Source organism: Camellia sinensis, chromosome 9 (genome assembly GCF_055761805.1).
Source record: "Camellia sinensis isolate YWXY chromosome 9, ASM5576180v1, whole genome shotgun sequence".
NCBI classification, from domain to species: domain Eukaryota; kingdom Viridiplantae; phylum Streptophyta; class Magnoliopsida; order Ericales; family Theaceae; genus Camellia; species Camellia sinensis.
In genome coordinates, this window is record NC_138969.1 from 68,464,050 (window position 1) to 68,486,520 (window position 22,471).

At 37.2% G+C, this 22,471-nt stretch overlaps 1 protein-coding gene across 1 annotated transcript in view; it reads left to right on the forward strand.

The window, feature by feature from the left end:
* SS3 (starch synthase 3) overlaps positions 1-18,211 on the forward strand; it is a 29,264-nt gene extending 11,053 nt beyond the window's left edge. The window contains exons 7-16 of the mRNA XM_028219870.2: positions 4,897-5,004; positions 6,402-6,511; positions 7,730-7,835; positions 8,078-8,248; positions 8,460-8,588; positions 15,027-15,209; positions 15,445-15,576; positions 15,680-15,791; positions 16,667-16,790; positions 17,722-18,211. Coding sequence (XP_028075671.2) covers positions 4,897-5,004; positions 6,402-6,511; positions 7,730-7,835; positions 8,078-8,248; positions 8,460-8,588; positions 15,027-15,209; positions 15,445-15,576; positions 15,680-15,791; positions 16,667-16,790; positions 17,722-17,851 — 1,305 coding nt within the window. The 3' untranslated portion in view covers positions 17,852-18,211. The remainder of the gene's footprint in view (positions 1-4,896; positions 5,005-6,401; positions 6,512-7,729; positions 7,836-8,077; positions 8,249-8,459; positions 8,589-15,026; positions 15,210-15,444; positions 15,577-15,679; positions 15,792-16,666; positions 16,791-17,721) is intronic.
* Positions 18,212-22,471: the final 4,260 nt, after the last annotated feature.

Genomic DNA, 22,471 nt, shown 5'->3' on the forward strand with positions numbered 1-22,471 from the left:
GGTCACTGACCTATTTTGTGATTATATAGATATTTTATTTTATTTTATTTTTCCTCATGCTTTATGTTAACATGATTATTTTCGTCTGTATTGTATCACTTCAAACTAGGCAGAGTTTCTTTTTGTCATACTTTCTCAGAATTGTGCAAGTGGGGCATAGTTGTTGCACCAGTACTTTGAAGCAGTTCCACATTTTTAAATAGATTTGAATACTTCAATCAAACTGTTTGAGTCTTATCTGTGTTACCAACAGGAATTATACAGCCTGATGGCTAGAATGAAATGGTGCAGTTTGGTGTTTGGTTAGTTTTTCTTCTGTTGCAGACAAGCAAAGAAGAAAAAATTTTAGGGAGTTGATACTTCTTTAAATATCTTTAATTTTAATTCATGTATGGATTCAATGATGTCAAGAAGTAATCTTACTTGTGGTAATGCAAGAGATTATTTCTTGAATGCAACTGTGTATTTGGCCAAAGGTGTTAATCATTTGGACTATCAATGATGGGAGATTGATGTTTAAGTTAACCACTAATAAAAGCTGATTTAAAGATATACTTGGAGCAAGTTGCAAGACCGTCTTTGTCTGTTGTATTTAGTTATTGCTGTGAGTGGCCTGTGACAGTGATGTATCTTCAGAAATTTGTGTTTCAAGAAATATACTGGAAGAGCAATCTGTTGCTGTTGTACGAGTTATTATTTGTTCAGTGTGATTTGAAACTAGTATTGAAGGAAGAGAAGAGACAAAAGATGTATATTGTGCCTGTACAAATCGTGGATGCTGCCTTCTTAGAGATATCCTTGACTTATCATTATTTTTCTGAACTTTTTCTTATCGTTCCTGAGGTGTTGTCTGGGAGGTGAATCTCTTACCTAACATGACATCATTGACTCTTCATGGTAAACAGGGTTGTCTTTCCAGATTAGTCCTTGAAATCCTTATGTTTTTATTTTCTATTTATTTATATTTTCATCATTTTGTATATTGTCTTGTTTGTAACAAATTTCATTCAGATAAAAAAAAAAGGGTTGTGATATTTTTGAAGGCTTTAGTAATATCTGAGAAAATGGAGTGTTCGAGGAAAAAGAACCTGCTGTTAAAATTCACCTACTCTCCACAATTCACCTACTCTCCACCTACTTCACCCACTTAAACCTACTCCACTAAACCTAACCCACTACACCACTACCACCTCACCTATTCCACTAAACCTAACCCACTACACCACTACCACCTCCACTTCACCTACTCCTTACCTACTACACACTCACCCTCTTCTATATATAGGAATCATGAATCATTGTAATACACATCAATATAAATCAATCAATAATACAATTCTCTATTTCTCTTTATACATTAAATTTCTACATGGTATCAGAGCAAGGTTAAGCACTTAGTATTTTTCGTTTCATCGGCGGGCGGCAACCTCGCCTTGGCCGCCCGCCGGACCTCAACCTATTCCGCTTATTTTCTACACATACCTTCCCATCACTGCCTAAATCCTCTCTCTTGAGGCCAATGTGAATTCCTCTTCTTCATAATCTGCACTAACTGTGGCATCTTTTCCTGGGGCAAACTCTGCAACCCAACACTCAATCTATGCTTCTCCTCCATGCTCATTTGCCTCTTGTTAGGATCCTTCGCCTTCGGCTTTGGTTTGGGCTTCGCCACAGCCTTGAGCTTCACTGCAGCTTTCAGCTTCACGGCAGCCTTCGGTTTCACAGCAGCTTTTGGCTTCACAGCTGGCTTGGGCTTCACGGCGGCTTTAGCTTTTGGCGCAGCAGCTTTTGTCTTAGCCGGAGCCTTCTTTTCCTTTTTCGCTTTTACAGCCTTCGGCTTTGCAGCAGCCTTCGGCTTTGCTTCCCTCTGGTGGCTCCCCAGGTTCCACCTGAGCTGCATGATTCATTTATAGCTGCAATTGATAAGGGAAGTATTAGAACAATGCCCAATAGAAGTATGCCAGCTGCTCCTTACCCTACTCCTGGAGCACTATTAATAGGTGATGCTTTCAACATGCGTCATCCTTTAACTGGTGGAGGAATGACTGGAGCCCTGTATAAGGTGTTTTGTGCATCTCCTGATCAAGCAAGGAAGGAAATGCGTGAAGCATGTTTTGATTATTTGAGCCTTGGAGGTGTGTGTTCAACAGGACCAGTGGCTTTACTCTCTGGTCTAAATCCTAGCCCATTGAGCTTGATACTCCATTTCTTTGCTATAGCCATATATGGTGTTGGCCGTCTCTTGCTACCATTTCCTTCCCCTAAGCGCATGTGGATAGCAGCTAGATTATTTTTGGGTGCATCGGCTATCATTTTCCCCCTCTTTCTCTCACATGGGCTTGTCCCCTCTCTCTCCTCCGTTTGATTTCAAAATCCATTATTTTTATTTATTTTCTCCAAACCACTTTCCTTATTTCCCCCATCTTTCATTTTGATTTCAAATATATTTTTATTATTTCTTTCTTTATTTTTCTTTCACATTATTTTTTAATCTTTTTCAAATTCCATTCATACCATATAGCTTTGCACACCAAACCATCTTTTATTCATCTTAGGGATCAACCCCGATCACAATTTTAACAAAAAAAAAAAAAAAAAAAAAAAAAAAACCACCACAACAACACAAACCACAACACCACAAGGTTTTTTATCTTTTCTGCAAACGGCCACCCACCGACCTCACTTTTTCGCTTATTCCGCCGGTCTTTTCTTCTTGCCTCCGTCCTGGGCGGCCCTTGACGGTGTTGCCTCCGTGTTTCCCACTCCACTGGGCACGATCACTCCACCCTGCTCCTCCACTACAGCATATGGCGGACCTCCAAATCGGAACATAACGGTGGCCTTCCGCTTCAACTCCTTGTTTTCCGCTTTCAGCACACTTATCTCTGCTCGCGCATCCTTATACATGCGTTGGAGCAGAGCCAGCTGGGAGTTTAACTGTTGCACCTCATTTGTCCTGCTCTGCAGCCGGTGCGACAAGTTTGTGACCGCAGTCATGGTTTCCACACATGACTTCAGAGTATACTGATTGGCCTCAATATCAGTTTGCACCGCCATTTTTTGCTTCACCGACCGCATCGGAAAGTTCAACGGAGCAAAACCAGAGGTGTTTGGTTGAGGTTCACTGGCCACCGCACCAGTTATTTCTCTTGTGGACTCGTTCAGTTCTGGAAAGAGCGTGAGCAGCCCACGGGACGAGGAGGCCATGTTCTGGGTAGCTGGACGGGAAGAAGAGGCCATGTTGCTGAGTGTTTCAGAGACGGGTTGCTTACAGAGTATTACAGAGTTTCTCTCTCAGCAAAGGAAGAGTTTTTTCAGAGGATTTTCAGAAGTTTTTTGTCTGCCTCAGCCTCAGCATCAACCTTGGTTAAATAGCCAAGGCAGACACGCGCATCATGCGCCGCTCGGCGCTCGACGACAAAGTGGGCGCGCCTTTTGAGGGCGCAACTTTTGATAGCACGCCTTTTTATGGATTGGGCACGCATTTTGATGGCACGCCTTTTTATGGATTGGGCACGCATTTTGATGGCACGTCTTTTTATGGATTGGGCACGCCTTTTGATGGCATGCCTTTTGAAAGATTGGGCACACCTTTTGAGGGTGCGACTTTTTTAAGGGTCCGACAAGACTCTGTAAACTGTCCCGACACTGATTCCGGTTAGCTCCTTCAGGGGTCCGACAAGACTCTGTAAACTGTCCCGACATTGATTCCGGTTAACTCCTTCAAGGGTCCGACAAGACTCTGTAAACTGTCCCGACATTGATTCCGGTTAGTTTCTACAAGGGTCCAGCAAGACTCCACAACAACTGTCACAATAGTGTCTGCTACAACGGTCCGACATGACCCCATAAACTGTCTTCTACATCGGTCTGACACCGCCATCCAGTGTCCTCTACAACGTTATGACACCACCATCCAGTGTCTTCACCAATGGTCTGACACGACCATACAGTGTCTCTTATCCTCTTTTATTTTTATGTATTTTCTTGTTTTGTTACTCTCTCCATTGATTCCGGTTAGCTCCTTCAAGGGTCCGACAAGACTCTGTAAACTGTCCCGACATTGATTCCGGTTAGTTTCTACAAGGGTCCAGCAAGACTCCGTAAACTGTCACAACAACTGTCACAACAGTGTCTGCTACAACGGTCCGACATGACCCCATAAACTGTCTTCTACATCGGTCTGACACCGCCATCCAGTGTCCTCTACAACGTTATGACACCACCATCCAGTGTCTTCACCAATGGTCTGACACGACCATACAGTGTCTCTTATCCTCTTTTATTTTTATGTATTTTCTTGTTTTGTTACTCTCTCCAAACTCAAGTTGGTTAGTTCCTATCCCCCTTGAGTTTGCGGGGCTGTTAAAATTCACCTACTCTCCACAATTCACCTACTCTCCACCTACTTCACCCACTTAAACCTACTCCACTAAACCTAACCCACTACACCACTACCACCTCACCTACTCCACTAAATCTAACCCACTACACCACTACCACCTCCACTTCACCTACTCCTTACCTACTACACACTCACCCTCTTCTATATATAGGAATCATGAATCATTGTAATACACATCAATATAAATCAATCAATAATACAATTCTCTATTTCTCTTTATACATTAAATTTCTACACCTGCTATATTAACAAACTTCATTTAACATAGGCACCCCATAATTGCTTCCTATTTCAAAGGATGACACATGTTTCTGAAGCATTTATTGAAGTTTCCTTCTTAAATAATAAATTGTTAGCCAATGATAAGTTTTATATGACCTAACCACCAGGCATTTCTGTGTCTTTTTTTTGTTTGTTTGTTTGCTTGCTTGCTGCTGCATCTCTACTTCATTTTTTTTTTGTTGCTCGTGTTATATTCAAATATTTTGCAGGTTGGCGGCCTTGGTGATGTTGTCACTAGTCTTTCCCGTGCTATTCAAGATTTAAACCATACTGTCGACATTATCCTTCCAAAGTATGATTGTTTGAACCTTAGCAATGTAAGCTTCAATTCTGTTTCTTTAGTCTTTTTCTTATTTCATGTGCTAGATTTTTGATGAAGTAGAGATGCTATCCAAGTTTTTAATGTGTGGTACTTAAGCTATATCTTTTCAAATTCTATCTCTTGGGGACTTATGGATAAAATTTATTTCAGAAACATGGGTATACAGGATAAACCTCCTCCCTTGCACCCCACCCTGGTGCTGCTAGACCTTTCTTTTCTTGGGGTACTTGTCCAAAGCATCAATCAATTTGCATGGGGTGACCTTGTACTCAGACCACACGACCAATGAAGTGGGATTCAATCCCAAGTCTTATATTGACTGCCAGGAGTCTTTACAAACTAGGCTGGTTGGCCCCTCATTTGATTGTTAGCTTCCCTCCTTTCCCTCTTCGGAATCTGCTACTTGAGGAATATACATTAACAGTGATATTGAAAATGATTGTTAAATATTTTAGTTGTAAAAGAAATGTGGCTTTAGTAGGAGATCTATAAAACTTACAGATTGAAGTTAACAAATTTTTTTTTGCGCCCTTCTGGAGCATGTCATGGTGCATCTTGTAAATTTTACTATGTTTTTCATTCTTTTCCGACTAGTCATACACAAAAACCCATGTCCCACTTAGCTCTGTGTCATTTGTTATATTTCCTATCTTTTGTGTGTTGACTTTATTGTAACAGGATTATTATTTCCTAAATACTTAAAGCCACTTAGATTTTTTGCTTTTATACACTAATAAAGTGGAGTATCTTATATGTGGTGCTAGAGTTAAAGATTCCAAGTCGGATAGTTGATTGGTTGCCTTCAACTGGGACAGGTTGAGATTTGCATATGGTTTGGATGTGTTTAGGATTATATACGCAGTAGGTACAGATTATTTGTTTATTAAACCCTATAGCTAAAGTAATGTCAAGCATCATATCAGGGATTGTAAAGGCATGCTACCATTATTACTCAATTTTATTTATATATTTTTTGTGATAGGTAAAGTAAAATCCTCTAAAAACACCAAAAGCGGTGCAACCTCTGTAAAGGAGTATACTTTTATTACTCATCTGTGTTAAACTTCTATATATGATATAGCACATAATTTATCTCTTTCTCTATCTGTCTTTTCTTTTCTTTTCTTTTTTATTATTCTTTTTAAAATGGTTGACAGAAAAATAATTGAAGTCATTCTGAATGTTTAATAACTTGAAAATTGTTTAGTGAAGAAAAGTTAGTTTGGTTAGTTGATTTTTAAATACTAGGATATTGTCATATGTTTATAGTTGTGTTTATTTTGTTCTCTTTGAGCTTATAATTCTGCATTTATGTTTCTTAGTGACATTTTAACTGAGTTTTTTCTTTTAGTTTCATGTGTTTACTTACCTAATAAACATGTTTTGAGATAGGTGAAAGACTTCGAGTTTCGGAAAAGCTATTCTTGGGGTGGGACTGAAATAAAAGTCTGGTTTGGGAAGGTTGAGGGCCTTTCTGTCTACTTTTTGGAGCCTCAAAATGGGTAATTCCTTATTCCTGCCCATTTTAAACACAGCAAGGCTGCAATTAATGATTGTTCTCTAGATCAAAAGACAATCACATTCCACTGCTCCTTGATACGTTTTGAAAGCTTGGTATTATCATGCTTAAATTGAAACTTTGGTATGACTTTTCCCATAATGTGCGTTTGGTTTGGATCACGGATTTGGATAGGAATTTGGAAACGGAAAGAGAAAAGGAAAGGCGAGGATAATATGAATGAAATATAAGCTAAATCTTTTCTTCATTTCCCTTGCCATTTCCTTTCCCTTTCCAAATCCTTACCTAAACCCATGATCCAAACACATCCTAAAGAATTTAATGTTGTACACCTTCTCTTAGCTCTCTTTTGAGATCTTAACCATCTAATGGTGGCTTACTATGGATATGCTTCATTTTGGTATCTATGACTGATTTTGGTGGTATCTAACTTTACCAAATTCCCCGTGATGATATATTGTGGCATTCTTCAATGCATGGCTTCACATTTTTCATTATACATTGAGCTTTACTTGCATTAAATGTTACTCTTTTGGATTACAGTAATTACTTGGATTCATTTCTCTCTCTCTCTCTCTCTCTAGCCGTCCCACTCTCCATTCCCCCTTCTTTTAATTGTTTTGGTGGTCTGTGGTTTCATTGGGTCAAGTGTTTTGGCTCCGGTAGAGAAAGTTGTTAAAAGAAAGCTGGGGCAAGGTCAATGCACTAAAGGGATACAAATTACAATAATGTTACTTAAAAGTTCCATACTCCAAGATGAGAACTCAAAAGAAAAGGGTCACAAAATCTGGAAATTCATTCTTTGGATGTTCTGTCCATTTATTAAGAGTTGTGTCATGGCCAAAATGATTGACTTTCCATTTATTGTTTTGCAATGTCCAAACCAAGAAAATTGTGATAAAAATATATTAATGATTATAACTGAAACAAACATAACTCCAGAACACAATTATTCCAAAGATCCATAGAACACAAGAGACTAGTGCAATGATTTGTTACAAGAATTGCATAACAAATTTGGAGTTATGGATTGTTGTTTTCATTTATACTTCCATGTAATGTGGTGTAGCATTTCCAGAAGTATATCCGCTCTGCATGATTCCTTTTGAGCACCTGTTTGAATTTCAGTTGCAGAATATGATTAAATCCATGGAAAACTTATAATAGATATTTGTTAATATTTTTTTTTTTCATCTCGTAGATTGTTTTCGACAGGGTGCATATATGGTGGTAAAAATGATGGGGAGAGATTCGGTTTCTTTAGCCATTCTGCTCTTGAATTTCTTCTCCAAAGTGGATTTCATCCTGTAAGTTGTTTTATGGTTTGAATTGTATGAAATGGGTTATTTGTAACATATTTATGATCATTTGTTTGTTGGCACAATGATACAACCTAAAACTTGAAGAATCTCTCTCTCTCTCTCTCTCTCTCTCTCTCTCTCCATGTAGCAGATATAATTAAGCACTTCTTTCACAATTGCTAATTTTATTGCTTCCTTGTCTGTCTATGTATCACTATTTTTAAAGACATTTTCTCTACATTTGGCAGGATATTATCCATTGCCACGATTGGTCTAGTGCTCCAGTTGCATGGTTGTTTAAGGATCATTATGTGCATTATGGTCTTAGTAAAGCTCGGGTTGTCTTTACAATTCATAACCTTGAATTTGGAGCACCATTAATTGGGAAAGCAATGGCGTACTCAGACAAGGCTACAACTGTTAGTTCTTATTTAATTTCTTCACTAATTTTCTTTTTGGCTTTGAGGCAGTTATTCATCAGCTTTAATGCTCTTTCTGTTGTAGCATGTTATCGAGTCACTGAAGAAATTGAAAATTTGCTATTATCAACCGGAAGCCAAGAGTTGATTTCTTGTAATATTTATTCTTATCCCATGGATATTTAAAAAAATTTATATTTATGTTTTGCAGGTTTCACACACTTACTCAAAGGAGGTTTCTGGAAATCCTGCAATTGCTCCTCATCTGTACAAGTTCCATGGTATATTAAATGGAATCGACCCTGATATGTGGGACCCATATAATGATAAATTTATTCCAGTAAGTGGTTTGCAGAATTTTCTCCTTTGAATACTTTCTCCCTTTTCTGTCAATTTTCTTGATGAATGGTGGATGAGTAAGCATGGCCACTTCAATCCACACTTAAATTATTTAACTAACTAGGACTAGCCCTGGTTTGGTTGTCACAATATCGTCTCTATTATTATTACTAATATACTGTAAATTGCAGAGAATGAATTCCTTTATTTATTTAATTCATGAGAACTATCTATTGATATTAAAAACTTCAACCTTGTCAACTGATACTGAAAGAACTAAATCTAGGTAAATACCAATACCTACTATGGGTGAAAAAAATAGAGATCAAAACACGACTCTCGTGGTCCAGAATAAAAATTATAAGAGTTTGGAACATTAAATAACTTTTATCCATAGAACATCTGCGAATAAGTGAAATAGATAAACCATAATCATGATTATATCTATTTCACTTATTTAAGATTGAGAGTATTGAAATGCATTAATTTTCTATGCATTGACACAATCTATAATACTATCAGAGTGAAACAATAATTTCTCTCTTTTATGATGATGAAATGCGGTTCTTATATAAAACTTTATTCGAATAATGATGTCAAATTAGGAAACTGTAAAGGTGGAAACATGACCAGATATAATTTAATTGTTATGAACAAATCCAAACTCTTTGTAGACAGAGCTTGTCATTAGTGTTTCTTTGATGAAAGACAAACTTAAGGGATGACTATGATATCACTCCCTTTTATATTAATCAATCAAAAATTATTACAAAGGAACTAAGGCACCAATTAAGGGATTCACAATAATCTAAATAAGGAAACAACAATCATAATAATTCTAACATATATTCCAACACTCCCCCTCAAGCTGGTGCAAAGATATCTCTCTTCTCCAGGTTGCCAAGAATATCATGAAAAAGTTTACTTCCAACTCCCTTGGTGAAGATATTTGTAAGTTGTTCACCAGTCGATCTCAACATGCTTTGTCCTGTCATGTTGAACCGGATTGTGAGCTATATTGATAGCAGCCTTATCATCACAATATAGCCGCATGAAATCTGTCTGGCCAATTCCCAGATCATGCAATAACAACTTTATCCAAAAGAGCTCACACACACTTTGTGCTATTGTGCCATAGATCTAAACTCAGTTTCTGCATTAAACCTGGCAACCACATTCTGTTTCTTATTTCTCTAAGTAACCAAATTACCTCCAACAAAGGTACAATACCCTGAAGTGGACCTCCTATAAGTTATTGAGCCTGTCCAATCAGGATCTGTATAAGCTTCCACACTAAGATGATTATATTTGGAAAAATAAAGACCTTTTCCAGGAGAAAATTCAATTATTTCAAAATTTTCATAACTGTATCCAAGTGTATTTCATGAGGAGTATGCAGGAACTGGCTAACCACACTGACGACACTATCAATATCTGGACGAGAATGGGATAAGTAAATGAGTTTACCCACTAGTCTCTGATAACTCCCCTTATCAATGGCTGCTCCCCCACTATCATTACTAAGTTTCTGATTGGGTTCCAGTGGTGTGTCGCAGGTTTTGCTTCCAAGCATCCATGTTTCCTTCAACAGGTCAAGGACGTATTTTCTCTAACAAATGAAAATCCCATCTTTGGATCTAGCACTTTAATCCTCATAAAATACTTCAGGTTCCCTAAGTCTTTGATTTTAAATTCACTTGCCAAATACTTCTTCAACAAAGGAACTTCTTCAACATCATCTCCTGTAAGTACTGTGTCATCCACATATACAATGAGAGCTATTGTCTTACTACGAGAGAAGTCTTTAACAAACAAAGTATGATCAGCCTGACTCTGTCTGAAGCCATGTTTTAGCATTGCCTAAGTAAACCTCTCAAAGCAAGCCCTAGAGAACTCTTTGAGGCTATATAATGATTTCTAAAGTCGACACACCTTTTCCTTGGCTTGAAGAGTTTCAAAGCCAAGAGGAATGTCCATATACATCTCTTCTTCTAGGTCACCATGCAAGAAAACATTCTTCACATCAAATTGATGAAGTGGCCAATCCAGATTAGTTGCTAAAGAGAGAAGAACTCTAACTGAATTCATCTTTGCAACTGGAGCAAATCTTGGTAGTCTACCCCATAGGTCTGAGTAAAATTCCTTGCCACAAGTCAGGCCTTATACCGCTCATTTGAACTATTTGCCTTGTGCTTCACAATATACACCCATTTGCATTTCACAGTTTGTTTGACCCTATGCAATTCAGTCAAATCCCAAGTGCCATTCTTAGGAAGTGCTTTCATTTCCTCTACTATGGCAAGTTTCCACTTAGAGATAGCAAGAACATCTTGAAAATGATTATGTATACTAACAGAAAATTTTTTTGACACAAAGACCTTATATGAGGAAGACAAATGGGAGTAGGATATAAAGTTAGAGATAGGATGATGAGTACAAGATCTTACACCCTTTCGTTTGGCAATAGGTATATCAAGATCAGTAGGCTCAGGAATAGTAATATCAGTGGACTCAAGGGGAACACAAAGGTTACCTGGACTCTCATCAGGACGGCAGTGGATAATCAAAAATGGTCTTTTGCATCCAAGTAACTTTCTATCTTTTTTTGTCCCTGACATAGACTTGCCCTTCCTTGTCCTTGATGACATTAGATTTTGTATTGCTAGTAACATTTGGTCCACCCTAGACAGTCTCCTCAACTGGTAATGATCCAGGGGCAACAGGGACAATAGGAATCTCTTCATACCAAGACTCCTCCTGAAGGGATGACTGGGACACCGGATAGGACAAGAAGTAGGATTGGGATTCGAAGAAGGTGACATTCGTGGAGACAAACTACTTACGAGATGGAGGGTGATAACTAATACTCCTTTTGAGTTGGTGAGTACCCTAGGAAAACACACTGGAGAGAGCAAGGATCCAACTTACCCTGAGTAAGGGAATGATTATGGACAAAACAGACAACCAAAGATCTTAGGGGAAATAGAAAACAGAGACTCGAAACCTAAGAGAACCTGGAGTGGAGCTTGTTTTTGCAAAACTTGGGTAGGAAAACGATTAATGAGATATGCGGCAGTGAGAACGACCTCGCACCAGTAGGATCGAGGCACACCCAAAGAGAAACACATACAACGAGCTATATAAAGAAGATGACGATTCTTGCGCGCGGTAACCCTATTTTGCTGAGGGGTGTTGGTCTAAGAAGTCTGATGGACAATATCATGTGTGGAAAAATATCTCGCTAACCCTGAATCAATATATCCACCCCTATTCTCAGAATGCAAGATTTTTATAACTACTGCAAATTGAGTACTAATCATTTTATGAAAATTTTGAAATACAAAAAGAACCTCTCTTTTTTTTCATGAGATACACCAAGTAGTATGAGAAAAGTTATCTATAAAAGTGACAAACCATCTATGACCTAACAAACACACAACACGAGATGGACTCAAAACATTAGAATGTATTAAGGAAAAAGGTACTAAACTTTTCTTAAGATTAGGAGCAAAAGAAGCTCTGTGTTGTTTACCAAGTTGACACGACTCACAATGAAACTCAAAAATATTATTTTTGGTAAAAACAAAGGGAAATAAATGCCTAAGTAATAAAGAAGACGAATGCCCAAGACGCCAATGCCACAGTTATAAGTCTTCCTTGGTGGTTGGAACCTGGACAGAATGATGAGTCAGCTTGTCTGTCTAATCCAGGATATAGAGACCATGTTCCATTCTACCACTGCGAGTCATCCTCCTCATGATAAGGTCCTGAAACAAACAATGATCATGGGAAAAAGTCACACTATAGTTCAAATTCTGAGTATGACAACTCAATGATGAAAGATTAACAGAGAAATTTGAAACATGTAAAACAAATGACAAATGTATAGGAGTGACATGAATTAAACCTTTTCCAGAAATAGAAGAAATAGTACTATCTGCAATCCTAACTTTGTCTTGACTAGAAGCGGGCTTATAGTTTGAGAAAAGATCGGACGATGCAGACATGATTTGAGGCACCAGAATCAATAATCCATAGTAAAGACTTATGGGACAGAAAAGCACTAGGAGAAGAGGCTAATTTACCTATGTGGGCAAAAGAAGAGGAAAATGCACCTGTAGGAGTAGTGGAGTACCGACGATCTAGCAAGTGACGCAAAATATCCTCAAGTTCAAAAGTAGACATGCTAGACATAGCATCAGAAGTTTGAACACTCGGAGCACCTATTTGAACACCCGGAGCAAAGTCATGTGAGTCAACTGCACTAGACTGATAGGCACGAGAGTTAGATCCACATCCTTTAGACTGGCCTGATCTACCTTCTCGATTACCAGAGCGATCACCATGACCCCCTGATGGAGCACCATGAAGTTTCCAACATGTCTTGCGAGTATGTCTTGGCCGGCCGCAGTAATCACAAAATAGATTATCCTTCGTGGAAGGTTTAGGAGTAGGAGGCAGATTGGTCCCATTCCTAGAAGGAGCAAAAAGTAAGGCAGAGTGTTCTGTAGTAGCAGATGGCATCATAGCAGACCGACGACTCTCTTTATTCTGTACATAAGCAAAGGCCTCATGAAGAGAGGGAAGAGTATCCATGCTAAGGACATGACTGTGAACCAAATCAAACTCTAAGTTGAGATCTTCCAAAAACTTGAAGACCTGTTCCTGTACAATAAACTTTCTGTATCCAACTGAATCAGTTGTGCAGACCGGTTTATAGTCTTGCAAGTGATCAAGGTTTTTCCATCCATTATTCAGAAAAGTAAAGTACTGAAGAACAGTTTACTCCCTCGATCTATTGAGCGCTCAATAGATCGACGCAACTCAAAAGTTTGTTAAAAATTCCCTTTCGGGAATAGGTAGTGGCTACAGCATCTCAAATATTTTGGATAGTCTCCATGGACAAGTAGCTCTCACCAATATCCGGGACCATGAAATGTATGAGTCAACCCATAATCAAGGAGTTAGTAATCTAATCTCCCATTGGTTATAACTAGGATCAGTGATTCCTGGTGCTTGGACTTGCCCATCAACATAACCCATCTTCCCCTGAAAAGTGTCAGAAACTACGACCACGAAAGTTAATTCTGACCATTAAATAAAGAGGTGGTGATTTTAAGGTTAGGATTCTGGTTCTCAGATTTAGTAGTCATAATGGGACTCTCCTCTTTAGGTAGGTGAGAAGTAGTAGTAGATTCATTAGACAGGTCAGCCATTTATACTCAACTATCACAACCAAAAAATTTTGCACTAATCACAATGATAGAAAGATGGAATAAATTGAAATCAACTAGACCAAGCAATATCAATCACAGACCATGAGCAGAATTAGTCAAAGCTGAGTATTAGGGCCCATAAATTGACCCAGAAAAATAAGGAACAAATAGAGAAGAGAAACTTTCAATCAAAACAGTGCCTTGGAAGAAACTCAGCAAACAAAAAGGGATTCCTCTAATAGAAAAGAAGAGCAGATGGTTTACTCAAACCAGGCCTAATCGAAGAAGGCTGTGGGATTGGGTGAAGTCGAGAGGCAGACCCAAGGAGTTGGGTGGTGTCGCAGGTCACGCCAGATAGGCTAGTTGAGGTCGCTAGTCCCTCCAAAGGTGGATGAATGTATCATGATGAAGACCGAAAGAGTGTGGGTCAGTAACGATGAGGATCAAGAACTGGGTGAGACACGAAGAGAACCAGGGCTGCTTTGTAACCCCTAACAGGGCATGATAGAGGCCCAAAACTCACCTTGGTGGAGTCGAATGGTGATGGGTGACCTCGGAATGTTGTAGAGTGATGATTGATGCTATCGGCTGGTGTTTGGTGATGATGAGTGTTGACGTCTGGTGATGGGAGGTAAGAAACGAACCCTAATTCTCTAATACCACTTAAGGGATGATTATGATATCACTCCCTTTTATATTAATCAATCAAAATCTTACAAAGGAGCTAAGGCACCAATTAAGGGAATCACAATAATCTAAATAAGGAAACAATAATCATAATAATTCTAACATATATTCTAACAATTAGTTCCCACCTGTGGAGCAAATGAGTCCAATACATAAACCAGTTAATAGAAGGGGCTATTTACAACTAGCCAATACTAGCAATGCATCAAAGATGCAGTCATCAGTTCTTCTGAGATGCCACAGTTACTGTGAGCAAACATATTAATGATGAGGAAAGCATTTTTGTTATGCTACTAATGCATGTACCTGCTCTGCTATTTTGCATATAGAATGGATTAGGGTAATCTATACCTAATACGGAATAAAAGTTGACAATTGGTGCCCATAATTTAATTTTGGTTATTCCTCTATAATTTGTTCCATCTTATCTTTCTTTTATTTCCCAGTGAGTTGGAAGTTTTTAGATGCAACAGTGCTACACGTTTTTTCCTTGACTCAAACATTGTGGCTAATTCTTGTGTTACATTTTCTTGCAGGTATCATATACTTCTGAAAATGTTGTTGAAGGCAAAAGGGCTGCCAAGCAAGCCTTGCAGCAAAGACTTGGGATCAAAACAGCTGATCTGCCTCTGTTAGGAATTATTACTCGTTTAACTCATCAGAAAGGGATCCACCTCATCAAGCATGCCATTGGGCGCACCCTTGATCGCAATGGACAGGTAATCAATCTTTTTCTCGTTCTTTCTTTTTGAGCGAAAAAACAATCAACAGTCTTACCTAGGATGTGTAATTTTTACTTTGATGTAGACCATCCATCTGAAAACTGGAAATGGGCTGGACCTTCTAATTTTTTTTTGAAGTTTGTGACTGTTTCTTAAATACTTGCTAATCCTCTCTCTCTCTCTCTCTCTCTCTCTCTCTCTCTCTCAATGCTCATGGAATGGATCATGGCAGGTTGTATTGCTGGGTTCTGCTCCAGATCCTCGCATTCAAAATGATTTTGTTAATTTGGCAAATCAGTTGCATTCTTCATATGGTGACCGTGCACGCCTGTGTTTGACCTATGATGAGCCCCTTTCTCATTTGGTATATTCTCATGGAACTCGGATTTATAATTTTTATTCCTATTCACCTCTTATGCCTGTGATATGGCTCTTGTGTTACTGACTATTTTGGATTATTATTGTAGATATATGCCGGTGCAGATTTTATTTTAGTCCCTTCAATATTCGAGCCATGTGGATTAACTCAACTGACAGCAATGAGATATGGTTCAATACCTGTTGTTCGTAAAACTGGAGGTGTGTTCACCTTTCATATTTGTTGGTTTTCTTTTTTCTTTTCTGGTATAATTACGTTTTAAGCAATATTGTTGCCTGTCCTGACTACTGAGACATTGTTTTATTTGAATGATCTCTTCATAATTTTGTGCTGATGTTCCACCTTAAAGCTGTTATAGAATAATCCTCCCTGTATTTGTATTTGTATTTGTTTTTGTTTTTGTTTTGTTTTTTTGTTTTTTAGTTGTTTTGTTATTCTTTTTTGTCTTTTGTTTCGTGTGAAAGCCTCAATGTTTAGTAACTGATGCACAGTTCTTTGCTTGTCTCAGCTCAGGGAAATGATCTTTTCCTGTTTGAATTTGATTTCTTTTCCTGTTTGTAACACAACTCTTTGCAATTTTTAGATTCAAATTTCACGACTTATTCAGTGTGCATATAAATCCTGATTCTTTTTGTAACATAGCTAATTCACGTAAACCCTATTTTTATTTATTTATTTATGATAACCTCCATTTTACATCAAATTTTCGTTGCAACCCTGTCTCTGGCATGTGGAGGTGCATACATCTAAACATGTAGAGAAACATTATGCGAATAGGAAACAAATGCACACAGAGATATTTGAAGCCAAGACCTCTCCTACTTTGTGCTCTGATACCATGTTAATTTACTAGTTGTCCCAAATGCTCAAGTTGTTAGAAAAGATGACCCAGAAATTTTCATCACTGGATTCTAACAAATCCCTGATTTTTGCAATTGCTTTAATGATTTTTATACTCTTTTGAATCAGAATGATACAACACTGTACAGTAATCTTTGGCATTTTGTTCCTTCATTGGGCTTAAATGTTTGATATTGTGTTTAACAGTTATTACAACCCTTGGTTCCTCCTGTAGGACTTTACGATACTGTATTTGATGTTGACAATGATAAAGAGAGAGCAGAAGCTCAAGGTCTTGAACCAAATGGGTTCAGTTTTGATGGAGCTGATGCAGGCAGTGTTGATTACGCTCTTAATCGGTGAGTGGACTTTTATCCTTGTCACACAAATTACAGAAATGTTTCTTTCTTCTTGTTTTGACAATTTCAGTATTTTAGTTTTTATTGGGAAATTTGCTCATTCATTTTTTTTTTCTTTTTCTTTTTTTTTTTTTTTACCCAACGAGTCAGGAACTTTGGGTATGAGTAATGAACATAAAAACATCACGTAAGATGATCCTATGGTTGAGCTACTAACATGAGCAAATAATATTACACTTCTTCTATCAGTCCCTACCTCTCATGAGGGAAATTATTCAGCTTCTCTTATTTTCTTTTCTATGCCCTTGAATTGTCAGGGCAGAAATCAAAGGACTGAGGAGAGTTATATAGATAAATAACAAAATTATCTCTTCACTTCAGCTTGATTATATAATACAATATGCTTGACCTATGTTACCTGGAACACAATCATTTCGGTATGAGGACTGGGAACCAGAACACAATTCACTACATGCTTTAAAATATGGTACAATAAGGATAAACTTGTTTAAATTACACTATTAGAAAGTTGCATTTAATTATTAGAGCAATTTTCCCTAAACAAATTTTGAAGTGTATTATAGCCCATTTTGCATATTTTGTTCCACCAAAACTCCATTCTCCTTGAATTTTAGTTCATTTATACTACATTTTTTTTCATCCTAAGCGAAACTTTAAGAAAATAAAGAGAACTTTTGGAATCACTTTGGATCGCTAAATTCACTATTTTGGAATGAAAAGCCTACCCCAAGTTTTGAAACATGTTCTAAAACTTAAATTTCTAGGGTATTAACATTTTCTAGTAACATTGGCTTGACTATGCCCTACTCCTCTCTCTCTCTCTCTCTATATATATATATATATGTATATATATGGTTTCCATATGTTTGTGAGTACATAGAGGACTTACTCGGCAGTTATTACGTTACAGAGCAATCTCTGCTTGGTATGATGGTAGGGATTGGTTCAACTCGTTATGCAAGCGGGTGATGGAGCAGGACTGGTCATGGAACCGGCCAGCTCTTGATTACTTGGAACTTTACCACTCTGCTCGCAAGTGAAAAACAAGAAACTACTGAGGAACAGATACATGGCTTAAAAGGGAGATGCGACGTACCATGATCCTGTCCCACAATTGTACAGGTTTAGTGATATTAAATTTTGTTCCTGTTTTTGTTTGTCTAGATGCTGAAGTGTGTGCATAATAATAATTCGCCCCAATGTGAATAATGCGAGGAAATAATAGCAGCTGTAGAGCCTGATATTGTTTTATCCATTTGTTTAGCATGAATTCATAGCTTAGCATCAATAATTACAGTTGATTGTTGGAGCATCGTGAAGTTCCAAATTTATTTTGTATTTGTTAATTTGGAGTTTTATATGTCCAAAAGGATCAAATCAGAGCAGTATTTTCATTGTAATTTGCCAATCTTCCTGTCATTGATATTTAGGCTGATTTTTTTTGGCTTCCAAGTGATTCTTACATGTCATTTATAAGAAGATTTTGTTGAAGATACATTTCCTTATGAAGAAAAGGGAAGATTTTTCATGGAATCCGAGGCCTCGAGTGATGGCAAGTGCTACTTCTCCTAATATTGTGGCACAGGATCGAGTCATGAGAATCAAGTCTCTTCGTAGAAAAAGTTGGGAGATGTTATGTACCTACTATTTTCATACTCTTGCCTAGAGTGCTTGCCTTGATTATGAATGAGGTGAAGAAATTAATTTTGATAATTCCTTTTAACTCCTTTTGGATTGACAACAATTTGTTTTTCTGAGAACACTTTTTCAGATAGTTTTAAAATTGAATTTTCTAACTATACTTGAGTTTTAATACATTGATCTTTCATTTCCTATATATATATATATATATATGAGGGTGCCAAATTGGTAATCCTTCCATATGTTCACTCCACTTTACCTAATCAGATATGGATTCGGTTTCCCAACAATTTTATCATAATAAATACAGTACAATTTCTCATTTTAATAGTCATTTCAGCTCAATTTGGTCTTATAATCCCTCATTTACAACTCAATTTTTATAAAATTGTTTCAAAATTTTAGCAAATAATAAATAACAACAAATCAATTTTGACATGTACTCAATGATTTCATTGAAAAAATTTAGTAATTTCAATTCAATTTCTTCATTTCCTTTCAAATTTTGAAAAGATAAAATATTCTCACAATTCTTGGACAGTAAAATGATCAAGAAGTTCAGTTGGTGAGTATTTTTTTTTTTCTTTTTTTTTTTTGATCAATAGATATTTTCATTAAAGTATAAAAGTCAAACAACACTTGCAAGGAATCCATCTAGCAAAAAACTTACCCCAAAATAAGAAGAAAAAAAATCAAATGAAAGCACGGAGGATTAGTTATGAGAAAAACATGATGCTAAGCTCGTACTACAAAATAGAGTCAATCATAAGAGTTCGATAATAGGGCGAGTGGGAGAAAAAATCGTAGGCTACATTCACAAAAATGGGTAAGCAACAATGAAACACCGATGAAAACCTAATTACACAACCAAACACCAAAAAACAAAACAAATCAAGAGACTACCTTCAGACCTAAGACACATGGAGAGACAGTGACCACACTAGCGGCCTAGTCAGATTTGGTGGAGCAAAGAAGTGGAGAAAGGGTGGAGGTAGATTTGAAGTGGGTGGGACCATGGAGGCAAGGAGAAGGCAGATCTGGTGGCAGATCTAGGTTCAGAATGCCTCTAGAATGGAAACCAAAGAGAGAGAGGCTGTGTGTTTTAGAGAGAGTGGCCTTTTCACTCATAGTTGGTGAGTATGTTGGATAGTTGGTTTTTGCACAATAAACAATTCACATGGGACTTCAAAATAATCAACAAAGTTACTCTATAAAATTGCAAAAGAAATTCAACAGTGGAAAAGAACTTGGATCAACCACTATATACTATTTCATCTCTTTCTTGTTAGTTCTAAAAATATTAAATAATCGAAGGAACTTAACAATATCAAGAAAATTAAATTACTATAAAATTTTCTAATGAATCTCTTTCTATTCTTCAATCACCACAATCATCCATATTTGATCATAACCAACTAAAATTGGAAGTGTCACTACAAAGAAAGTGAAGCATTTTTGCATTTACGAAAAAGAAAAAAGAAAAAAGAAGAAGTAGGTATTTATTGGGATTATTCGAAAGCCTAGGGGTGCCATGGAACCCCCACCTACAATATAACTCTGCCACTGTATATATATATATATATATATATATACACACTAGCGATAGATATACACGTCATGCATGTGTAAATGTACGTAATTTAAGAATATTTGAAAATTTTAAATTATTTGTAAAACTTTGAATATTTGAATAAATTTTCTACATAAGTAATTTTCAAACTATCGTGAGCATTTTTGAAAAATAAAAAAACGTGACATAGAAGTATTCACACCAAAAACTATATAAGCTTTTATGAAATACTGTGTATATACAAGGGAAATTACAAAAAAAGATAAAAAAAAAAAAAAAAGAATCCTCGAATTTGACCTTTCTAACAAAATAAACATTAAATTTTTAATTTTATTAATTTAAATCTGAATTTTTTTATTTATTTTTAATACAAACTATTTGTCTGTGAAAGGTGTCCTACATATTTCAAGCTAATAATCAGTAAAAATGGGAAAACTCTCTCTTTCATGCATATATATATATATATATATAATTAAAAGTGAATATCTCACTTGGTGTTTATAAATTTCCTTCTCTCCTTTTGCAAAGTAATATTCTCTTCTTGCGTCAAGTGTCAATTTCTCAATCTAAAAGGAAAAAAAAAAATAGTTAAAAGAGGGACACAAGATTTGAACCTAAGACTATTCACTTAACTTACTGAAAATACTTTTATTACTTAAATAATATAGAAAATCTGTGATCAATCAAAATTAAAACTTATATTTTGAACGCACCCATCTAATAGGCTCACACCCCTAATATATATATTCAGTGATAAACAAGATTTCTCATAATGAAATGGCTGATTCTTTCTTCAATCCTGTAAATGTAAATTATCTTGTTGGTTATTTCATATAATTGTAGTGGCTCATCATTGGCAAGCTTGGACCACCTGTAGACCCGACTTTCTTCGCGCGCTCCTTTCGAAGAGCTCGAATTGGTCCTACAGTTCGGACTCCTGTCACGGTTCTGAATCTAATCTCACAAAGTGCAATGTAAGACTGATAAACACCAAAGAGTCCAATTCGGTAAATCATTTTGGAAAATAAGATTTTGAATCAAATAATGTCAAAACTGGACTGCTTTGCCAGATTACAAAGTCGCCACCTAAATATTTTGTTTTGAAAAATTTAAGAAACCCTGACTCGTGCCGAAGGTTACGTGTTCGTCATCACCAAAGTTGCCTCGGCTCGGAAACTTGGGTACGAGAGGGGAAGGTCCTGAAATGAGCACCCCCGCTTGCCCGGTCAAAGGATTGGCCTCTACTAAGTATGATATGTTGTTTTATAAATCTCATGTGTTCTTATTCCGGTTATTTAGCTAACTTTACTATGTGACGCACACATACAAGTATAGACTAAGTCGCAGGATTTGGAACAAATCAACTCATGTTTGTTTGCCACCCTCAAGTGGGCTAAAGCGTGGATTTTCCACCCTCGGGTGGGCTTAAAACATGATTTTGCCACTTCGCAAAGTGGGCTTAAAACTCACATTTATCGAATTGTTCCAATTCAAGTAACAAAGCTTTCATCCACATGCATTCGTGCAGTTAAGCAAGTAAGCACATAGCCTCATGGCAAGCATGCGAAACACGGTATCATGGCAATCATACTCATGCAAGCATGCTAAAGCATAAAACTCACCGAGTACTCCAAGCCAAAACAAAAACTAGTTAGAAACAATGCATGATCCTAACTATGCTAGATGCCTAATGCAACACATGCAATAATGTAACTAAATAGGCTCGGCTACTAAATCATGGCATGTGAATGCAACAATTTGATAACATGCTTTGAAACACGTATTCAAATAAGTATTGAAATACAATGCAGTTTGAATGATGCGCCGAGCCTGGTGCATGCAAGACAAATGAATGATGCAAACATGCAAGCATAAGGTATGCTAATCGAAACATGATCCCTAAACTAACCATCGAAACTGGATAAATAAAAGGGAGAAAGACGCGGGGTTGGAAGATATGCACACACGCACGCACCCTTATTACAACGTTGCGCCCTTGCGAAGAAGGATCCGAATAAATAAGCTGAGCTACACTAAGCTAAGCTAATCAAACTAATCTAATTAGACTAATTATTACAACACAATAAAGAAATAGTTAAACTAAGCTACTTAATTATTACAACACTTAACTAATTAGCAAACTAATTAATTAAATTACAAAACCAATGTACACTAAACATGTAAAGCATTAACTACACTGCCTCAACTTTGCTTTAGAACATGGAAGACGCATGCATTCGATTTTCGCCCGAAAAGCCCACCGGTTTGCTCTTGAGAGGCTCTGTTTACAGGTTTGAACTTACTCCAAGAACTTTATGCTTCACCTTACTAAAACAATGCTGAGGATTGCACCAGTGGCCTGCCGGCCATGATTGGCGGCTGCCGGCCATGATTGGCGGCTGCCGGCCATGATTGGCGGCTGCCGGCCATTTGCCGGCCAGAGGAGTAT